Raw genomic sequence first — 22,132 nt, forward strand, 5'->3', positions numbered from 1 at the left:
ATCCCAGTTATGCAGGGCTGTTTCAACATTCAAAAATCAATTAATGTAATCCATCACTTCAACAGGCTAAAAAAGAAAAATCACATGATCCTATCAATAGATGTAAAAAAACATTTGACAAAATTCAACACCCATTCATTATACAAAGCTCTCGGTAAACTAGAAGTAGAGGAAAAACTGCATCAACTTGATAAAGAATACCTACAAATAATCTACAGCTAACACCATACTTCATGATGAGAAACACAAAGCTCTTCCAGTAATATCAGGTACAAGGCAAGGATGTCCCCTTTTACCACTCCTTTGCAGTATTACCCTGGAATTTCCAGCGAATACTATAGTACAAGAAAAGGAAATAAAAAGTATACAGATGGAAAAGGAAGAAATAAAACTGTCTTCATTTTCAGATGACAATATCATCAATGTAGAAACCCTGAAAGAATCAACAGAAAAACCTCCTGGAACTAATAAGTGATTACAGCAAGATTGCAGGTTACTAGGTTAATATACAAAAGTCAATTGCTTTCTTACACACCAGTTTTCAATTAAAAACACAGTATCATTTACATTAACATTTCCAAAATGAAATACTTAGGTATAAATGTTAACAACATATATATAAGACCTATATGAGGAAAACTATGAAACTCTGATGAATGAAATTAAAGAAGTACTAAATAAATTGAGAGACATTCCATATTGATGGATGGGAAAACTTAATATTGTTAAGTTTCCAAGATATCAACTCTTTCCAAGATTCAATGCAAACGTAATCAAAATACCAGAAAGTTATTTTGTAGATATTGATAACAGTTCCAAAGCTTGTATGTAGAAGCCAAAGACCCAGAATAGCCAACACAACATTGAAGGAGAAGAACAAAGCTGGAGGACTGACAGTTTTTGACTTCAAGACTTACTGTGAAGCTACACGAATCAAGACACTGTGGTGTTGGCGAAAGAACAGATGAATAAACCAATGGAAGATAATAGCCCAGAAACAGACCCATGTAAGTAGTTAATTGATCTTTGGCAAAGGAGCAAATGCAGCACAATGGAATAAAGAGAGTCTTTTCAATAAATGGTGTTGGAAAAACTGGACATCAACATATACAAAAAATTAATCTAGGCACAGGCCTCAAACACTTCACCAAAATTAACTTAAAATGGACCATAGACTTCTATGTACGATGAAACACTACAAAACTTCTAGGAGAAAATCTGTTATAGATGACCTTGGGTATGGTGGTGACTTTTTAGATACAACACCAAAGACTGTATCGATGAAAGAAATAATAAACTAGACGTCACTAAAATTAAAATCTTCTGCTCTGCAAAAAGACTTTGTCAAGAGAATGAGAAGACAAGCCACAGATTGGGAGAAATTATTTTTAAAAGGCACATCTGATAAAGAACTGTTATCTAAAGTACAAAGAGCCCTTAAAACTCAACAGTAAGGAAACAAATAACTTGATTTTAAAAATTGGCAAAAACCTTAACAGATATCTCATCAAAGAAGATATACAGATGGCAAATAAGCATATGAAAAGATGTTGTACATCATACGTCATCAGAGAAATGAAAATTAAAACAACGAGATACCACTACAAACCTATTAGAATGGCCAAAATCTGGAACACTGACAGCACCAATGCTGGCAAGGATATGGAACAGCAGGAATTCTCATTCATTGCTGGTGGGAATGCAAAATGGTACAGCCACTTTGGAAGACAGTTTAGCAGTTTCTGACAAAACTGAGCATACTTTTACCATAAGATTCAGCAACTCTGCTCCTTGCTATTCACCCTCATGAGCTGAAAACATAATGTCCACACAAAATTTGCACGTGGATGTTTATAGTAGCTTTGTTCATCATTCACAAAACTTGGGAACAACCAAGATGTGCTTCAGTAGGTGAATAGATAAACTGTGGTACATCTAGACAATGGAATTTTATTCAGTGCAAAAAAGAAATGCATTACAGAGCCATGAAAAAACATGGAGGAAATTCTAATGCATATTACTAAGTCAAAGAAGCCAATCTGAAAAGGTTACAGAGTGTATGATCCCAATTATACAACATTCCAGGAAATGCACAACTCTGGAGACTCTAAGGAGATAGGTGGTTACCAGTGGTTGCAGAGAGGGAGGCATGAAGAGACAAAGCAGAGAGGATTTTTAGGGCTATGAAACTACTCTATATGAATCTACTAGATGATATATGTCATACATTTCTCTAAACTCAGAATTTGCAACATGAAGAGTGAACCCTAATTTAAACAATGGATTTTAGGTGATAATGAGGTGTCACTGTAGTGTCATCAGTTGTAACAAATGTACCACTCTGTGTAGGATCTTGATAGCTGGGAGACTGTGCCTTTGTAGAGGCAAGGAAATCTTTTTTGGGGGCATTACTTTCAAGTTTAATTGTTAAATGACTGAGAAAAATTGGTAGAAGTTGATGGACTATAAAACAAATGTAATAAAGATAAATAATATCAATAGAAAGTTCTCTGTAATCAAGAACTAAATTGTTACCAAAACAAATTTCAGATCCCATCAATAGCTTTAATTAATTAAAACAACTGTAATTGAAGTTATAAATAGGCCCTTGGATTGTTTCCTAATATAATTAATGGAGAATAATAAATTGTTTGAACTTATTAGAAAAAGATTTAAATTTCTGACAGACCTGACATGAGTGCTAATCCCAGTGAAGGAAACATATTACTTGGGAGAAGGTATTAACAATGGTGTGCTGGTACTTGCTTAATAGCTCGCTTTCTGGGAAAAAAAATAAACAGAAGGGCCGATTTGTAGTTTTGAGGCAAGGAAATCTTTGTATGGGAAATCTCTATACCTGCCATTCAATTTTTCTGTGAACCTAAAAGTTATAAAATATGAAGTCTATTTTTAAGTATGTCATATGGGTACATTGAATGTGCTTAATGAATTGTCCAATTCCAAAGTGTATTTTCTACTCTAACACATCTCCTTGTGACTAGTACTCTGTCTCTCACTGCAGTAGAATATCTGTCCAAAATAGAGTACAAGGAAGGAGAGACAACTGTGACCGAGGCAAGAATTTTGGATCTAGAACTCCACCAAAAGGAGCCAGCTCAAGCCAAGAGGAAAAGCACATATTTTTACATAAATTAAATCTCTACTTATGGATCATGGCACTGAAGATGCTGACAGCTGCCAGGTGCTCTGTGAAGGCCATGTTCCCACCAACTATTCTAGGCCACTCTTGGGAGATTTTCCTTGGCCATGAGACCTCACTGAGGAGCTTCTCTTTTAAACACAACATTCCTCCAGCAGCTAAGTATGGTGGGTGGCATACTGTGACTATGATTCCTGGGGATGGCATTGGACCTGAACTTATGCTGTGCAACAAGAATGTGTTCAGACGTGTGTGTGCCCGTGGACTTTGAGGAAGTGCAGATTACCTCCACTTCTAGTGAAGAGGAAGAAGTTCACAGTGCCATCATGGCAGTCCATCAAAACCACGTGGCCTTGAAGGGTAACTTTGAAACTGACTACAACCTACCACCATCTCACAAATCACAAAACAGTGTGTTTCGCAGTACTCTAGATCTCTATGTCAGCGTCATTCGTTTTAAGAGTCTACTAGGTGTGGAAACTAGGCACAAGACATAGACATCTTAGTTGTTCGGGAAAGCACAGAGGGTGAATACAGCAACCTGGAGCATGAGAGTGTGAAAAGAGTGATAGCCTTAAAGATCATTCCTAAGGCCAAGCTTTTGCATGTTGCTGAATATGCTTTCCAGCTGGCCCAGCAGATGGGGTGTGAAAAAATGACGGCTGTGTACAAGGCCAACATCATGAAACTGGGAGATGGCCTCTTCCTCCAGTGCTGTAGGGAGGTGGCATCCTGCTATCCTCAGCTCATTTTTGAGGGCATGATTGTGGATAACACCACCGTGCAGCTGGTATCCTGGCCCCAGCAGTTTGATGTCATGGTGATGCCCAGTCTTTATGGCAACATTGTCAATAACGTCTGCACAGAGTTGGTTGGGGGAGCAGGCCTTGTGCCTAGTGCCAACTATGGCCACATATATGCGGTGTTTGAAATGGCCTCAAGGCAATCAGGCAAGACTATAACCAATAAAAATGTGGCCAACCCTACTGCCATGCTGCTGGCAAGTTGTATCATTCTGGATTACCTCAAGTTCCATTCCTCTGCCACCTCCATTCGTATTGCAGTCTTGGCATCCATGGAGAACAAAGACATCCAAACTCCAGACATTGGAGGCCAGGGTACCACATCGGATGTCATTCAGAATATCATAGATGACATCAGTGTTGCCAATTAAACAGTCAGTGCATTAGAGGCTGAGCTAGCCTTCAAATTCCTTCCTGTCCCACACTTTACATTACTCTACCCAGTCAGAAAGCCCAGCCAGCTCGGCTAATGTGGACTCTAGAATAAACTAGCTCCTGTTCCAACTCAGAAGAGGTAGGGGGAGGGAATCAAGTCTGATTTTTTTCTATTAAATTTGAATGCCATAAACATTGATGGTTTAAATTAGCCATACCTATTTTGTCGTCTATGTATTGAGGAATTCTTCTCTATTTTAATCCACAATTCACACTTTTCTATGAGATGATGCAGTGAATAAATCAAAGTTGTTCGTAGAGTCCTGGGCCTTTTCCAGAACCTGGCACACTGATTTTCTCTTACCTGGGTCATTAAAATTGTGCAAACCAGCCTGCAGAGGAGGCTGGCTTCTCTCTAGAGGTTGTTAATGAGTTAATTGGTTCAATAAAATTTGCCTACAAAATATACATTGTCATTTTAATAATAAATAAGGTACCATAAAGCTGAGCTAGTTCAGAATGCTTCCACTCCCTCCTAGATATCCTGTCTTTTCCCCTGGTCTTGTTTAGGTGAGGAAGGAATTTTTGCCGGTGTAATTTTTCACACATGGGATTCTCTGAGTACCGCAGCACTCCTGCAGAGGGGGTTCTTGAATTCCTTCCTTGAGCCTATAAGCTCAAGAGCCTAGACATTATATACCCAGTTAACAGGCACTGGGCCCATGACTCTTTGCTATACAAATAAAACCATGGACTGTAAACTCCATGCTCACTGCTTTACAATCTTCCATGGTTTACTTTCTTTTAATCTCTCTTTCAAAGAGAGAATGTACATAAGAAAATGAAAAACACTGAGCTCGTTTGAATGTTTACTGTCATTTTATTATAATATATTTTATTTACAGTAATTCTAAGGTCATAGGTGGGAGGAATGCAAACAAAAATGATAATTTTATTAGTGCTGGGAAATATTTATTACTCAAGTAGGAAATAAAAGCAATGACTATAAAAATTTACAGTAGTTTTATCGGCAGGAATAGCTTGCAGATAGAAGGGAGATTGAAAAAAATAGTAAATCCTTAATAATTTTGGAAACCTCTGCGTCTCAGCTATAACCCTTGGATCCTACCATGGTTCTTGGGCCATAAGTTAAAGACATTGGACTGAGACCTGAAAAAGTCCTTATGGTTTCCAAAAGACTCTGTCTTACATTGCCTTAATCTCACCTATCCTCGTTATGTATAATGTCAGGGCTCAGGGTTTGGAAAACCAAACGCTGGTTTGAGGGGATTTAATTTGAGGAGGAAATGTCTACCTTCAACCCTATCTAGAGGTCTTTCTTGAAGAACAAGGCAAGCAGGGAGAAGTCAGTTATAAAATAATGATGGTATTCCTTTTATTGGACACTAAACATGTCATTGGCCATGGCTGCCACTGACCTGTATGGTACTTTCCTCTGGGCAGATAGAGACCTGGAACCAGAGGACATGGTTTGATGAGTGGAGAAGGGATGGATTTTTGGCTTGAAGTCCCCCTACCTCCAATGCTACATGAACCTGTACTACCTTAACCCACTCTCCCCACTCTGTACCCCTTTCTCTCATGGCTAGGGAAATTTACTCACCGCACAGCCAGCCCAACTGCAGACAGTAGCCCAACTGTTGGCTTTTATCTGCCAATGGGAATTTATGCTGATAGGTACATTTGAGCTGAAGTTTCCCCTCTTTGTTAAAGATGACTGTTTCCAAAATCTTCCCATAGTTTTTGGGCCAGACTGCTGTGATGGCACCTAATACACCACAGTGGAATTTTCCATTTATCAGTATTTGATATTCCCACTTAGCTATGAACATCTCTAGGGCAAATACCGTGTATTCTTTTTCCTTGTCCTCTGTATCCCCTAACATAATGACTGGTACATACAAAATAAGTAATATGTTTATTGAATCAACCAAAAAATGAATGATATGGGTGACACTGCCTAACTTTTCTTATATGTAATATGAGATAATAGCTGTACCTACCTCACAGCGTTGTTGGGAAAATAGAGCAAGAAAATACACGTAAAGGTGGTAGCGCTGTGCCTGTCCAATGGTTAGTGCTTGGTGTAGTTTAAAAATTATTATTTTCATTAGTATCCATTATATACCATTCTAAAAGCTAGTTCTGAGGAGAACTGGGAAATGCTATTAATTCATTACTGTCTTTGGAATTTACTGGATAAGTTACTTTACCTATTATTCTATTATGGGTTTGTAACTGACTTTCAACTAGGGTAGCAAACCATACCTGCTTATTCATCAAGTCCCCTTATCTCTCTCCCTTTTATTTCTTGAATCCAGCCATCTCTCTTCTTTCTCACTTACCCCTCCTTTCTCATTAGGCTTTCTCATCTTTGGTGACTTCCCAGTCTCTGTTCCTTCTCTACCTTGTGTCCTGCCTATAGTTTAGCCCACTTAAATCTATTTCTACAGTGCACTCAGCCTGAACTTTCTAAAAGGGAAATAGGATCATGTCACTTCCTTACCTAACACTTCTCATTGAACAGCTTTCCTTTGGCCTTGAAAGAAAGTCAACTGAGCACAGCATGAAAGACCTTCCATATTCTGATCTCTGCTTCCTTCTCCAGGTTCACCATTTCTACCCCCTCTCCCCACCCCAATAACAACACAAAGTGTCACAAGAGAGTGCAAGCAGAGCTCATTGTCAAAGAGCCATGTATTCTTTCTAGTTCAGGCCTTTGTATGTGGTCTTGCTTCTTCTCCCCTTGAGGAGATGATTTCCTTGTCATCTAGAGGACTAGATGTAATTGTCACCACCTTTGGGAAGCCTTCCTTGACTAGCTCTTTCCATTCCCTGCTGAGATTGAAGGGAGGAACTGCCAGTTCCCCCAGAGTCCTCTGTGTATCCTATTTAGTGTTTTTCTCTCCAGTTGTCGTTACATGCTTTCCTTCCCATCAACCTTACTATACAATGTGTTCCTTGGCAACAGGGACAATTGAGTCATCGATCACTATAGCATCAGCACCTAGGACAAGGACAAGCTCTTAGCGTATGCTCATTCTAAATATTAATGGAAGGAAGATAGGAAGGAAGGTCAAAGGAAGGAAGAAAAGAATGGACTGAATTCCCAGGTAGGAGTGGAGGATTGGAAGAACTAATCTATTGCAAAATTCTCCTGTTTGGCTCCAGTGTATGAACCTTTACAAGATTGCTTCTCTCTAGAGAGCACTAAAGCCCTCAAGGCCATAAAATGGGTAGTTGGCAGGCCGCCTCTGTTTCTTGAGAAGATTTCTGTATTATTGTTACATGATTTTTATCTTAGGTTTGTCAGTTTATTCTGCTTTGTTTAAAGCTAAATTCTGCTATCAATAAATATCAATACAAAGTTGGACAGCTAAACGGTATCACTCCGTAAATATCTTTCCTCACCACCATCTTCATAGATTTGGTTTTCTAGAAGGATGTTTTAACATTCTTACTTCAGCTTTCTGGTATTCAAAATCTTGTTAGGGGACATCTATGAATTTTGGGGAAAACAATGAATCTGTTTAAAAGTTCAACAGGGAAGATTCCTCTAAGAATCAGGAAAACCTGTGTTTTTCACCATGAATTTGTGCCCTTCTTGTACTAGATAATGTGAGGTATTTAATCAATAGAAAGTTTCCCTCATTGCCTTGCCTAGTAGCAGACACAGGAAAAAGCCTTCAGCAATTTTTTCTTCTCTGAAATTTTCTCTTGTCATTCTATTACTTGATTTTGCTCTATTAATTTCATTTTCTTATATTTTGTTTTACTGTAAGCCACTTAAATCACAATTAAGGAACACAAAAGGAGAACTGGGGTCTTCACCTTTTCCTTCTTTTCCTTCATTCTAGTTCATTTTCAACATTGGCATCAGAAAAATCTCCTTAAAGCAGTGTTCAGATTGCCATTACTCTGTTCCCTCAATTTGTAATGTATTCAAAACCCTCCATAATTTTAGCTCACACTGTCTTTCCACTCTTAGAGGTTCCAATTTTCCTAGATAATGTTCCAGGCAATAAAGGTACCTTCATTTACCTAATTACAGCCTTATCTTTTCCTTCTATGTAATGTAATTCCTCTCATTAAGGAATTTCCCGGTTGAGTCTCTCTGCCTGTTACAAGTCTACCCATTATTCAAGGTTCCAAAAGTACTTCCTTTACGAGAAGGTTTCTGATTACCCCCATCCAGATATACTCCCCTTATCCTCTCTGAATACACAAAACCCTTTTATTGGACTTTTGAACTCGTTCATTTCACATTTTGTCTTGTATTAATTTTTTATCTACTTGACTTGAGCCTTAATATATTATATGCTCCTTGAGGATAGGGATATTTTAGCCCATGTTCTGGATCTTGTATTACTCAGTATAGTGCATTGTATGTAGTAGGTACTAATTAAATACATACCAAATTGGATTGAAGATAATGATGATTTTAGCTAATAAATTTTTTGTTTCTTATGTGCCATACATAATTCTTCATGCTTTGCATGAAGAATTTTATTTAATTCTCATATTAGATGAGAATTTTATTTAATTCTCAGATGATTATTATTGTATTCCCAATTTTGTAGATGAGAAAACTGAGGCATGTAGAGGTTAAATAATTGGTCTAAGGTCACACAATTAACAGGCGGTGAAGCCTGAGTTCCAGTTCTGGCACTGTGGCTCTAGAACCCAGGTGTTTAAATGGTCATGAGGGTTTGTACATGGTGAATTTCTCATACTCTTATATGAAAGTGGATTAGGTTTCACCAATAGATCTCTGTTCATTATACCACAGCTATCTCCTAATATAATCTATAGGAAAAGTTATTGCTAACGTTTTTTGAACCCTTAATATTGTGTTAGGTACTGTCCTAGATGGTTTACGTATATTAACTCATTTAATCTTCTTATGAGCCAATTATATTGACAAAGAAACCGAAACACAGAAAAGGTAACTGACTTGCTCAAGGTCAATCGGATTGTAAATAGTGGAGCCAGGATTAAAATCAAGCCAGTGGCACCAGGGTCTAACCACTATTACTAAACTGCTTCCCCACATTTTAGGTGGTCTAGATAGCCCAGGATGAGAAAGGCAGAATATCTAATCGGGAGAATAGTGCCGGAATCAAGCATCACATGTTGAACATGGTAAATCAAATAGTCGAACTGCTTCTTTGTAGTAATGGCAGATAAAAATATACAAAACATGGAAAAGAAATAATGTGCTGTTGAAACAAGAGAATAAAATAATGATAGGAAGTGGAAAAGCAATGCTGAATTTTGCAAACAGGAGAATTTTGAATAAATTTATCCAGTTCTGGCTCATTACAGAGGTTGCAAGAAACTGACAGTATTACTGGGGGCTCAGCTGGGAATATGTAAAATGTCTGCGGGAAGCTGTTACAGAGCTAGAAATTTTTTGAAGGGAGACACTTGGTTCTTGGAGTTTGTCTGACAACTTGCATAACCTTGGGACTCAATGCGGTAAAGTCTTCTTCACATTGAAATGAATTTGCTGACATGGGAAGCTACATATATTGCATTTGTGATTGCTCTAAGAAATGCAAGGAAAAGAGAAAAGAGATACATTGAAAATGGAAAACAAAAATGAATCAACTTCGCAAAGCAATTTAAAAATTGGAATATCTTGTTACCAATTTTGCAAATGCTTAAAAACCAACACAGCCTGAGTAAAAACAGTGTCTACTGAGAAAGACACTAGTCTGGGCTTTCATCTGCTTAAGCATCTGGTTTGCTAGAGCTAACGCCAAATTTAGTTCATGCCAAATAGATGTAAATGAATGGTTGTTGCCACAAGGGAGAAAGAAAATACTGTGTATGTTCAAGTACAAGGTATTTCCCCCTTTTTTATCCCTCAGAAAAAAAGAATTCCCTTAAATTCAAATCCTTATAATGTTCTTATATTAACAGGTGTTCTGTCAGTTCTTTGATTTTGAGTGGCAAAGTATTTGGAGTAGGGAAGAACAGGACATTAGCTATGCCAATTTGGGGCTTTTATAGAAATTGTAGAATAAATTTTTAAAGGAGGCAAAAAAAAAAATCCCTCAACAAAAAATGAGTCATTATTCCTGGGAGCATATTGTCATAATTGCAAATACTGAGTGTCATTATATATGTGCCTTTTAAAAATCACTTAATGACAAATTTCAGGTTTTGGTCACACTGTGGAGATCACATATATTTACCTACTAGACAAATGGGGAAATAAATCCTAATATTATACAATTGGATTCTTGTGACTTTGCTTGAGATTTCCAATGAAAGCGTCAAATACAGATTCAAAAAGTCCTTTATCTCAAACAACTTAGACAGATGGGATGATGATAGGTTTGGAAAACTTTAGAGAACTTGAAAAATGACTCTGGGTTGGGGAAGACCTTGAGGTCAAGATTCATGGGAAGAGATTAAATGAAATTATTTCAATGTCATGGTAAAGGAAAAAGTAGTAATTCTAAATTAATCTATTATTTAATATCACCTATTAAATAATGCATTCAAAACGACTATGTGTAATAACTGAATCCATAAATCAAATAGTATGCATAGATAGTTATCTCATTAATGTGTCCCTCAGAGTTATTCAACTTTGCCCAGAATATTTTTTCTTCCTGTTTTCTGTTTTAGATCTTATCACTGATAAAAAAGGAATCATTTTCCTTATATTTGGAGTTGCTTCCTATTTAGGCATTTACATTATCTCCTAAATGGAACATGAGAAATGAGAAAAATGAAAGAAAATAGATTTTGAAGTTATTGTGCAGAAATCTATAATAGCAAAGGAAGAAGTCGAGATTTCTGGAAATATTAGTAGTATTGTGGAAAGAAATGCAAAGGAATTTCACATGAAATAATATTTAACTATTTAAGGCTGTGGCTGGAGCCATACCTAGGGTACTTCATCTAGGTTTGATTTTTCAGATTGATAAAAGATGTAATTTCTGTGAAAAATCATGGTGTCACAAATCAACTATATGCCAAATACCAGAAAAAGATGTTGGAAAGCCTGGTTTATAAATAATGTGTTTACTCCATGGTAAGAAAAGTCTCTGGGATTGATCCTTTTCAAGGTATTCATGTTGTGATGGAATTAGGTTATTTGGATGCCAATTTTATGCTTGCCAGCAGCAAGGTACTTGTTGCACAGTAACTTCATCCATCTGTTCTTTTAGTTATTCACTTGTTCCTCAGTGTTGTTTGCCCTCCATTGAACACTTGCTTTGAGCTGGGTGCTGTGCAAACCGCTGAGGGTGCAGCTTGCCTATCAATGTCCTTTCTCTCCAGGATCCCTTGGGGCTGAGGGAATCAGCAATCATCCAGGAATTACACTCATACCTTGTTTTATTGTTCGTCACTTTATTGTGTTTTTAACAACATCAAGCAAGTCTGTTGACACCATTTTTCCAACAGCATTTGTTCACTTAGTGTCTCTGTATCATTTTGGTAAAATTCTTGCAATATTTCAAACGTTTTTATTAGTATATTTGTTATGGTGATCTGTGATCAGTGACCTTTGATGTCATGATTGCAAAAAGATTGCAACTTGCTGACAGATCAGATGGTGGTCAGCATTTTTTAGCAATAAATTTTTTTTCATCAAGGTATGTACCTTGTGTTTTTAGACATAATGCTATGGTATACTTCATAAACTACGGTATGGTGTAAACATAAATTTTATATGCACTGAGAAACCAAAACATTTGTGAGACTCGCTTCATTGCAATTTTTGCCTTATTGTGGTGGTCTGGAACCGAACCTGCAGTATCTCTGAGGTACGAAATGGAGTGTGATAAGTATTGTAATAGAGGTATAAGCAAGGTGCCATGAGAGCACAGAAGAGGAGAAATCAGAAATCTTCCCAGAGTAAGTTGTGCCTCTATGGGGGAGAGAGGGAGAGAGAGAGAGAGAGAAAGAAAAAGAAAGGAGAAGTAGGAGACAGAAGGGGAGGACCCTGACTGGGAGAGCTCTTAATACCATCACAAGCCACTTATCTGCCCATTACCTGATACAGCTTTTACTCTTAACTCCCATCCTTTCTTATTTTGCATGTAATTACTGTTGAACTCATTTTACCTACAAAACCTTGCCCTAATGGTGTTTATCTAAAAGGTGAGAGTTTCAAGGTTAAAGGGGAGCATCTGATTTTTCTGTGAAGTGATTTTTTTGGAATGAACTCTTTACCTTGATTAGTGAACCTGATTAGACACCTCATCGTAGTTGACTCTAATTCTTGTGATTAGGAAGATTTATTATTTTTCTTCAGCTCCTTCTCAGCCCAGTGCTGCTCTTCAAAGCCTTTCTGGTTTTTTTCATGGTCTTCTATCAGTATCTCTGTGAGCACGGTTCATCATTTTGTTCTTTCCAGCACCCTTGTTTCCTTCATCTCTCTCAGATGCCTCCTTGGTAGTGGACTAGATCTCTAGAAACGTGTCATCTTTTCTTCCGTGGTGGTCAGCTCCAGAGTGAACTCCCTGCTCCGATACCATTTTGATTACTCACTCCTTCTGCAAATGGCCTTGCATTTCGTTTGACATTGTATCTGTTGCCCTCCTCAATCATCTTTGATTCTAATGGCAGTGGCATCATCTACTCCCCTGTTGGCCCTGAGGAGCTGCCCATAGGCTAGGCTCTGCCTGGGGTCTGTCGTAGTTGCACATCCCTCTCCTCTGTCATGGTAGCAAAAGGCATGCCCATGGCTCGAACATTCACCACACTCCTCTGGTTCAGGTAAATAAACAAACCACCACAACAGCATTTCCAGTGAGAATAACCTTATCACTCTTCCACCTGATATTTTCATCTTCTTTTTCCAAGAAGCCACCTTTCTACGAAAAAGATTGTCAAACTCTTGATCTTCTCCGGTGAGCCTATTTCATGTCTGTTTAGAGCACTCCAGAAATGGGCAGCTGAGGGTATTAGCATGACTTGGCCATGGTTATTGTTTTCCTCCAGATTGACAAATGCTTTTTGTAGAATCCGGCTGAATTTCTTTGGAAAAGAGCTTAAAACGCACAGGAGGAGGAAAGTACTTCTCTCAGGATCCCTGCTGAGCTGGTAACAGTCTATGCGAAGTCATCTATTTAAACAGAAATAAACATGCCTTGGGATTCCAGGAGTCTATTTTCAGCTTTATTAAGCTGTTTTCAGGTTTATTAAGAAATCTGTGTTTAATTTTTCCAAACATCTTCAGTGTTGTTCATTTAGCTTTTCTCTGTGTGTAGATCAGTTAGAACCCTTGATGAGAACGCAGACTTGGAATTCTGCCCCTTATGGAAACACAATGTGTTCAGAGAAGAATAAAGAACCTGGAAGACTTTTGAGGGCCTAGGCAGAAACTTGTACTTAACTGGCTTTTCGTGGGGAAAAGTATTCCTGGTCAGATGTTGCCTGTGCCTGGGTCCTGGAAGATTTCACTGTTGGGTATTTTTTTCCTTTTAAAAGGTCCCTCGGATTTATACAGCTTGGTCACCTGTAATAAGTCATACACTGCTCTAGGCCAGGGTCAGCTCTCTGTGTGTGTGTGTGTGTGTGTGTGTGTGTGTGATAGTAAGTATTGTAGTTTTTGTGGGCCACGTGGTCTCTGTTACAAGTATTCAATGCTGTCATTTTAAAGCAACGGGAGCCACAGACAATAAATGTGACTGGGCTCTAATAAGACTTTACTTATGGACACTGCAATTTAAACTTCACATAATTTCCATGTCATGTAATATGACCCTGATATCATAGGACTTTCATTTGCCAGAAGGGAAATTAGGCAGTGAGCCTGAAAACACAAATAATGAAAATTATGTCAAGTTCTAAGGGAGGAAGAAAGAAAACAAAACAAGGGTACTGTAACTGAGAGCAACTGGTGGTTGAAGGACTGAGGATGTGGGTTGCTTGAGCTAATCAGGGAAGGCTTTTCTGAGGTGGCATCTGAGCTTATCTCTGAATGATGCCTGAGAGACGTGAACATCTCGTGCAAGTAGCAGGAACAGGGAAGGGAAAGCACTGAGTCAGGCAGAGCTCTGGGCATTTGAAGAAGCAAGACGACTGGTTTCGCTGGAGAGGGCATTGCCTGGCCCTCCTCTTTCCCTTCTGCAATGAGAGAGGGATGTGGTGATGGTCAGCTAGGATTCTGGCTCAGATGAAGGGCTTTGGGATTCATTCAGGTACCAGTGCCAGACCATAGGTAGGTTTAAAGTTGGAGAGTGATGGGAAGTGGTTTAAGAATTTGGACAGGTCACTTTGGCTGCTGGGTGGATGAGAGATTGAGGTGGGGGAATGAGAGTGGAGGCCAGGTGGTCGGGAAAAGTGGTTAGGAGGCATGTCTGAAATACAGTCTTTTCCATTTACTTTCCTAACACTTTTCTTAAGGTCTGGATCTGACAGAGGCTAAGGAGACAGTGAAGAAAAGTGATAAAATATATAGCTCAGGTTGAACTACCAAATGAGATTTGCATCAATAACACTACCAAGAAATTAAGTCCATATTATACTCTGTAATGGCTTATATGGATATGGAAAAATAATCTAAAAAAGAGTGGATATATGTGTACGTATAGCTGATTCACTTTGCTGTATACCTGAAACTAACATAACATTATAAATCAACTATACGCCAATAAAAATTAAAAGAAATTTTTTTTGTGCGGTACGTGGGCCTCTCACTGTTGTGGCCCCTCCCGTTGTGGAGCACAGGCTCCGGACGCGCAGGCTCAGTGGCCATGGCTCACCGGTGCAGCCATTCTGCAGCATGTGGGATCTTCCCGGACCAGAGCACAAACCCGCGTGCCCTGCATTGGCAGGCGGACTCCCAACCACTGCGCCACCAGGGAAGCCCAAAAGAAAAATTTTTTAAAAAAGAAGTTAAGTCCACATTATTTCTATTAGCTCAGCATTGCTCACAATGGCAGCTAACTATCCTGGGGGTGCTTGCTAGGTGTGGCATTATTTCATTTCACGTTCACAGAAATTCTGTGAGGTTGGTGTCTTTATCGACTCTATAGATGAAGAATCTAAATTGTAATAGGTTCTGCAATGAGCCAAGAGGTCTCAAAACTGGTAGGTGGCAGAGGGGGTCTAGGACCCACGCTTGTCTGAGTCTTAAGTATGTGATCTTTGCCTTTATGTTTCAGTTATCTGTTACTGCACATCAAACAACCTGGAGTGCTGTGGCTTAAAACAACAATGGTTTATTCTTTCTTGTGATCTTGGGGTTGGCTGGGCTCAGTGAGCGGTTCTTCTGCTCAGTGTGTTGTTAGCTGGGATTATGCGTGAGGCTACAATCAGATGGTGGCTCATCTAGGGCATGGAACGTCCAAGATAATCTCATCCTCATGGGCTGGCAGTTGATGCTAGTTGGCTGAGGCATCTCTGTTCTCCTCCATGTGACATCTCAGCCATTGTTAGGCTAGACAGGCTTTCTTACTGCATGATGGATGCGCTCCAAAAGGGAGCAATGTGGAAAGACAAGCCAGCCCCAGTGCGTAAGTGCTTATCAAGCTCTGCTTCTATGATGCTCGTTGAGGTCATTACCTCAGAGCAAGTCATACCGCCAAGCCCAAAATTAAAGTGAAAAGAGAGGGACTTCCCTGGCGGTCCAGTGGTTAAGACTCCATGCTTCCAGTGCAGGGGACATGGGTTCGATCCCTGGTCGGGGAACTAAGATCCCACATGCCGTATGGTATGACACAGCCAGAAAATACAGTAGAATAGAATGGAATAGAATAGAGTACAGTAGAATAGAATAGAATAGAATAGCATAGAATAGAATAGAATAGAAAGGAGATTCTACATGAGAGATGGGTTCATTAGGATCCACCAATAACAATGACATTGTTATTCTAGCTTCTGCCTTTATACAGAAATATATGGAAACTATTTCCTCTTTTGTGATATATCAGGACTCTTCTTAGCAACTAAGGATAAGCCAAGGCACCAGATATGTATTGATCCATGTGTTAACCAGACATTTATTGTTCCATAATAGTTATTGTTCCTACTATGAGTGAAGCTAGGAACAGTGTGCTAGGAATTGTGAGTAAAGAAAAGCTGGTTCTTTCCTCAAGGTGATTAGAGTCTAGAAGAAAACATGTATGATGTTATCAGATGAGTACCTAAAAAATACAGATGTGTGTTTGTGGATAGAAATACACCTTAAGATATATTTCAAATTGCTCTTATTGGAGGCCTGGATACATTTCAGAAAGATGTTCTTCTTATAAAAATATACCTTTTTCCAGGTGGTGTGATTTTTTTATATCGTGGAAGAAATTGAAGCATTTATTCTTCCAGAAAATTAGAGGGCATTGTGAAAAGTCAATTTTTGTCAAAGATGAACTAATATCCAAGTCCACTGTTTTAAGAAGGAGAACTGCATCTGCTACCATGACCTTCATCTTTGTTTGATCTCTGAAACCTTCTAGCAGTCAGCTTCCTATAAAAAATAACATAAAAAAGCCACTGACATGAAAGCTTCTAATTTACTCATCACATGTATGACAGATCTCTAAGCAGTATAAACTTTTACATACAGTAGATGCTCATTTAATGTTAATATCTAAGCTGGCATCTGCTGTTCATTGTTATGGTATAGGTGTTTGGTATTCTAATGAGATTTAAAAACAAACAAAAAGTTACAATAGCATTTAACATGTGCTTACAATATTTCAGGCACTGTCAAAATGTCTTCTGTGTATCATTTCCTCTTGCCTTTGTGCATGTCTGTGATGTAGGTACTGTAATTACCTTCATTTTCTAGGTAGAAAAGTTTTAGGGAAAAGAGTTAAGTAACTTGTCCAAGAGACAGGCCTTGAACCTTGGACCTTTTGATTCCCAAACCCATTCTCTTTACCCCATATGTAACACAGATGTAGCAAGAGCTTGTAATGGGAAAGAACATTGGAATGGCCTTCAGGAGACTTGAATTCTAGTCCTTTGGGCTGAACTAACTAGCCATGTGATCTCAGATAAATCAACTTTTGCTTGAAAAATAAAATTTAACTCTCTTCTCTAAAGCACAGACATTTGCAGCCCATGTTTTTATGCTACTTTAGAGCCTACATTTTCTTCACGGCTTACATTGTATCTTCTGTGTTCCTAATCTCCCTTATCCTACTGTGTTTTTTTGGTTTTTTTTTTTTTTACTTAGCATTTTCACCTTGTAATATTCTATATTCTGTATCCTCTGCTTAATTATTCTCCATTGTTTATCTTCTGTCTCTCCTATTCAGGGATGCAAACTCCAGTGAGGGCAGGGACCTTTGTCTGCTTTGCTTCAAGGTGTATCCCAAGTGCTTCCAAAAGTTCCCAGCACATAGGAGGCCCCCAATAAATTTATAGTCATTCCTGTTAAGGAATGTGGTGGTGGAAGATAGGAAGAGGCATTCCAGGACGAAGGATATGGTGTAAGAAAGGACAATAAAACACTGGATATCTTGGTCTTTTAAGACATTTCATTTATGTGAGGAAGTAATATGGGAAGAAGATGGACCCATTCAGAGGAGGCACAGTGGAGAGGTCTTCAGTGCCACACAAGAGAGTCCAAATTTGATTTGTTAGGTAATAGAAAGCCACTTTGATCACCAAGATTTACTAAGCCACCAAAATTTCCAGGGTGCCGTCATTTGTTCTAAGAGACAAACCTTGAGGCTTAATTGTATTTTGAAGTAACATTTAACTTTCTTCTCTGAATGTGTGGTCAGTCTTTCCTTGGGAATGACAGGAGGCGTCAAGGAAATAAGAAATGATGTTTTACTCGGAGCTCAGTGTGAAAAATGTGCAGGTGAAGATGTGTTATTCTTTATTTATGGTTATTGAATTCGAAATTTAGCAGTAAAAATCTGCTATTTAAAGGATTGTTACACTGGGAAAGACTTGAGAAGCACGTGGATTCTAGGGGTACTTAGAGAATCGTTCGATGCCTGTTGGGTGACAAGCATAAATGCATTCAAATTAATCATTATTGCCATTCCAGCAAGTAAAATGCAGCGATGTGTTTATCAAAAGGACGTTTCCAAGAGATATGAAGAGAATATGATAAATAGCAGAGCAAATGCGTCATGCTACAAAGCCATGTGGTGAACAGAGGCTATCAAACTGTATCCAGGGCTTCCCCGGTGGCATAGTGGTTGAGAGTCCGCCTGCGATGCTAGGGGACACAGGTTCGTGCCCCGGTCCGGGAGGATCCCACATGCCGTGGAGCGGCTGGGCCTGTGAGCCATGGCCGCTGAGCCTGCGCGTCCGGAGCCTGTGCTCCGCAACGTGAGAGGCCCGCATACTGAAAAAAAAAAGAAAAAAAAAAAACCTGTATCCACTGCATAGTCTAAGGCAATATAGATTTTATGTATATATTACATTTCTTATAAACATTTCATAAGCATCATTTTAAGAAAATAGCTGCATGTTTTTCTATTGTGAGCATTTACAATCATCTTAACCTTTCACACACTTCTGGACATTTCAGTTTCCAAATTCTCATAATCGTAACTAACTCTGCAGTGAATATCTTGGTGCACATTTTTCCATATTGATTGTTTTCCAACGAGACCATACTCACAGTGGAATTAGTGGGTCAAAGGATATGAATTATTTTGCATCAATTCTGTCTGCTAATTTGGCTAGTGAAAACTGGTACTTGTTAATGTTTTTTTTTAATTACTAATGAGGCTGAAATTATGTTGATTAGCCAGTTGTTTCCTTTTCTCTGAAATGCCTGCCCATGTCCTTGCACCTTTTATCTGTTGGAGCCTAGTGTTTTTAATTTGGATATGACACTCAGAATTCTGCATCTGCAAAGGCCGAGTCTTTGGGTCAAGCCAAATTGTCAATATAACTGGAATAATTAATCAACTCATTGGAGCAGCTGGTCAATCTCCTGTTGTGATGGGTCATTTCATCCATACAAGTGGATCAATTTAGTGATACATCTGGTGGAATAAAGGTGCACCCAATAAATCATGTTAGGAAGTGAGCTGAAAATCTGGACATAAACTGCCTCAACTAGTTCGACTTGCTCATGAGTTCACACGCATCTCCTTTCTGATTCTTTCCAAAGTAGAATAATGGTGATGACGGGAAGTTCAGGAAACTTCTGTTTGTGCACTAGGAGCCTCTGCACGAATTGCAGTATATCAACCTTTTTATCTTCTTTTGAGTTGGAGGTTCTGAAAGCAATCTTCTCCTTGAAATTAACATCCTCGATTCTCTCCTTCCAGTGATGCTTTGCCAGATGAAACTCTCATTGACTTCATTTAATAAATGAGAAAGCTCATTCTCTCATTTATCATAGGTTGTACTCTGCAATTGGATTTATGCCAGAATCAGAGATAAGGAGATTATAGGAAAGTGTATGAAATTATGAATGCAAGGTTATTTATACTTCAGGTGAAAGGGGAATATATTTTTTCCCATCTGATTCTGTGGAAGTTTTTTTTTTTGTTTTAATTAGCCGTGGTATCTTGCAACTTTACCGTTGTGACTCTGAGATGTAATAACATTTAGGGACAATAGAAGCCAAAGTCATCAGGCACAAAAGGGGTCTGAGTTTTTTTAATCTTATTTTATGCTGTGAATGGAAAATAGATCCTTTAACTATAGGTTTGTTCTATGAAGAATTAGGATGTTGACAGTGTGTCTCTTCTCATTATTTCCTTTTCAGTTATGCAATTTATTTATGTGTTTCTTTGGATATTTGCTCTAAAAATGAACACTCTGACTGCATTACTGCTGCATTATTGCTCTGCTTGAATGGTCCTTGGTGACTCTACATCAGGAGATACAGTTTTCTCACGAAAGGTGTCATGGCTGTGAACACTGACAGCTCTTTGGCTAATTAAAATTTAAAAGATGTTAGTATCCATGAAGCTTTAATAGATTTATACCTGATCTGTTATGGATGGAAACAGTCCATTTAATCCATTTGCAGCTAGCCCCTAATACATACATGCATGTGTGTGTGTGTGTGTTTTAATGAGATAAAAGCAAATTCAGATAACAGGAAAAAATAATTAAAAGGACAGTTCCTTTTTCCTTTTACAAAATTATTTTGTACCCATTCCCAAGCACACATACATATTTACAGATACATACACACACATACACATACACACACACACACACGAAAAGAACAATGGCTCATGGTGAATATATAATTGTTTTGGACTCAGGCAGACATGATTCCTTTCTAGGCAGTCTGTTCTGAACATCTATCTACAGCAGTGGAGCAGAAATCTAACCACATGCCTCAAAAGCTAGCCCAGGACAGAAGCATTCATTCTGTGATCTACCATGATAAAATATGGTGATGCATTTCCCTAGCTTTAATTCTAAGCTAAAAGCCAAAAGCTTTTTATGTCTTTTCAGAAGAGAGCTTCATCTGAACCACTGCTTTAAACCAGCAGATTGAACCACAGTTCAGCAGCCTGCAGCTCAAATGGTCAAGTTGAACCCAAGATCAATTTTTAATTGGTCAGTGACAGAAGCAAGTAAAACTAGCATTCAGAATTAATTTCTTAAAGTTAGTGAGTATGGTTCTCTATTCTTATTTCGACTCAGAAGGATTCCGAGCTATTGGTCACGGGTAGCAGCCAAACTAAACAAAAAGCTTGTGTGAAACCAAGTGCTTAGCATTACTAAACACATGTAGGAAAGACCACGGGCTGTGTAGAATCAGGCAGCTCTATGGCCTTGTCACTTACCACTGAGGGACTTTGAGAAAGTTATTCAACTGCTCAGAGTCTCAGTGTCTTCATCTATAAAATGGGGATAAAACAGTAAATACCTCCTGAGGTTGTTGTATAGCTGAAAGGAGAATCTGCATGTAGAGTAGGCTATAATGTATCACGGTATGGAGTTATCAAAGATAACAATATTGGTGGATGTAGCATCAACATTGTGTAAAAGGAAGCCAACCTGACTTGAAAATTCAGGTGCTGAGCTAAGACACCAAGGAAGAGAGCTGCTGAGAATGAGGGCAAATTCAGCCTCCCTAAACTGTCCCTCTGTGAGGGCTTCTAGGAGGTCATCCAGGGGAAATGTGACCTGTAAGACCCTGCATTTCTTTGTCAGATTTTGAAGAAAAATGCCTAAAGTGTATATAGGAATGGAAATGTGATGGAGCAGCATCAAATATCTCTGTAAGGAATAATCGATTAGTGTCTTATTCTCTTACCATAGAGCATGTGATTCCATTTCCAAGATTATTGTCTTCTAGGAAGAAGAGAGCATCAAGAGATTATTTTTTATTTCATTTCTATAAAATTCTGTTTTCCTTTTCTCTCCATCCTCCCCAACATACTACCACTTCTTCAACTTTACTTACAAGTTTTATTTAGCGGTAGGAAACCATTTTCTTATGACATTACCTTTTGATAAAATCACAAGCCACTGACATTATTTCTCATTATACACAGTGAATGGTTTAATTTCCTCTTTGAACTGCTTAGGTGCTGTATGTCAAACATGTTTCTTTTGATCATCCCATGGGGTTGATACCACGTTATAGGAATTTCATCAAAAGGAAGAGTATTGTGGAGCAATGAGGCTCTAAAATGCCTTGAAGAAAGCGAAGTTCCTAGGTAGAGTTAACCTTCAGACAAGCCCAAGGAGCCCCCATTTTTCAGAAGATTTACTATGCGCCACACACTGTGTTAAACACGTAACATATGTATACTTTTATTTCAGTTTTACATCTGCTCTTTGGAGCAAGTGTAATTTATCATAATTATCCTTATTTTATTAATGCAGAAACGTAAGGTAACATTCTCAAGGTCACACA

At 38.6% G+C, this 22,132-nt stretch overlaps 2 protein-coding genes across 4 annotated transcripts in view; both read left to right on the top strand.

Moving 5' to 3' along the window:
* The window catches only part of NELL1 (neural EGFL like 1), an 844,123-nt gene that overhangs the window by 561,437 nt on the left and 260,554 nt on the right, over window positions 1-22,132 (top strand). The window lies entirely within an intron of this gene.
* On the top strand, window positions 3,174-4,334 carry LOC112412850 (isocitrate dehydrogenase [NAD] subunit gamma, mitochondrial-like). Its single transcript, XM_024764585.1, is given in 3 exon segments — window positions 3,174-3,406; window positions 3,408-3,646; window positions 3,649-4,334. Coding segments are annotated over 3 exon segments (1,158 nt in total).

Source organism: Neophocaena asiaeorientalis, unplaced genomic scaffold (assembly GCF_003031525.2).
Source record: "Neophocaena asiaeorientalis asiaeorientalis breed wild unplaced genomic scaffold, Neophocaena_asiaeorientalis_V1.1 scaffold230, whole genome shotgun sequence".
In the NCBI taxonomy this organism is placed as follows: domain Eukaryota; kingdom Metazoa; phylum Chordata; class Mammalia; order Artiodactyla; family Phocoenidae; genus Neophocaena; species Neophocaena asiaeorientalis.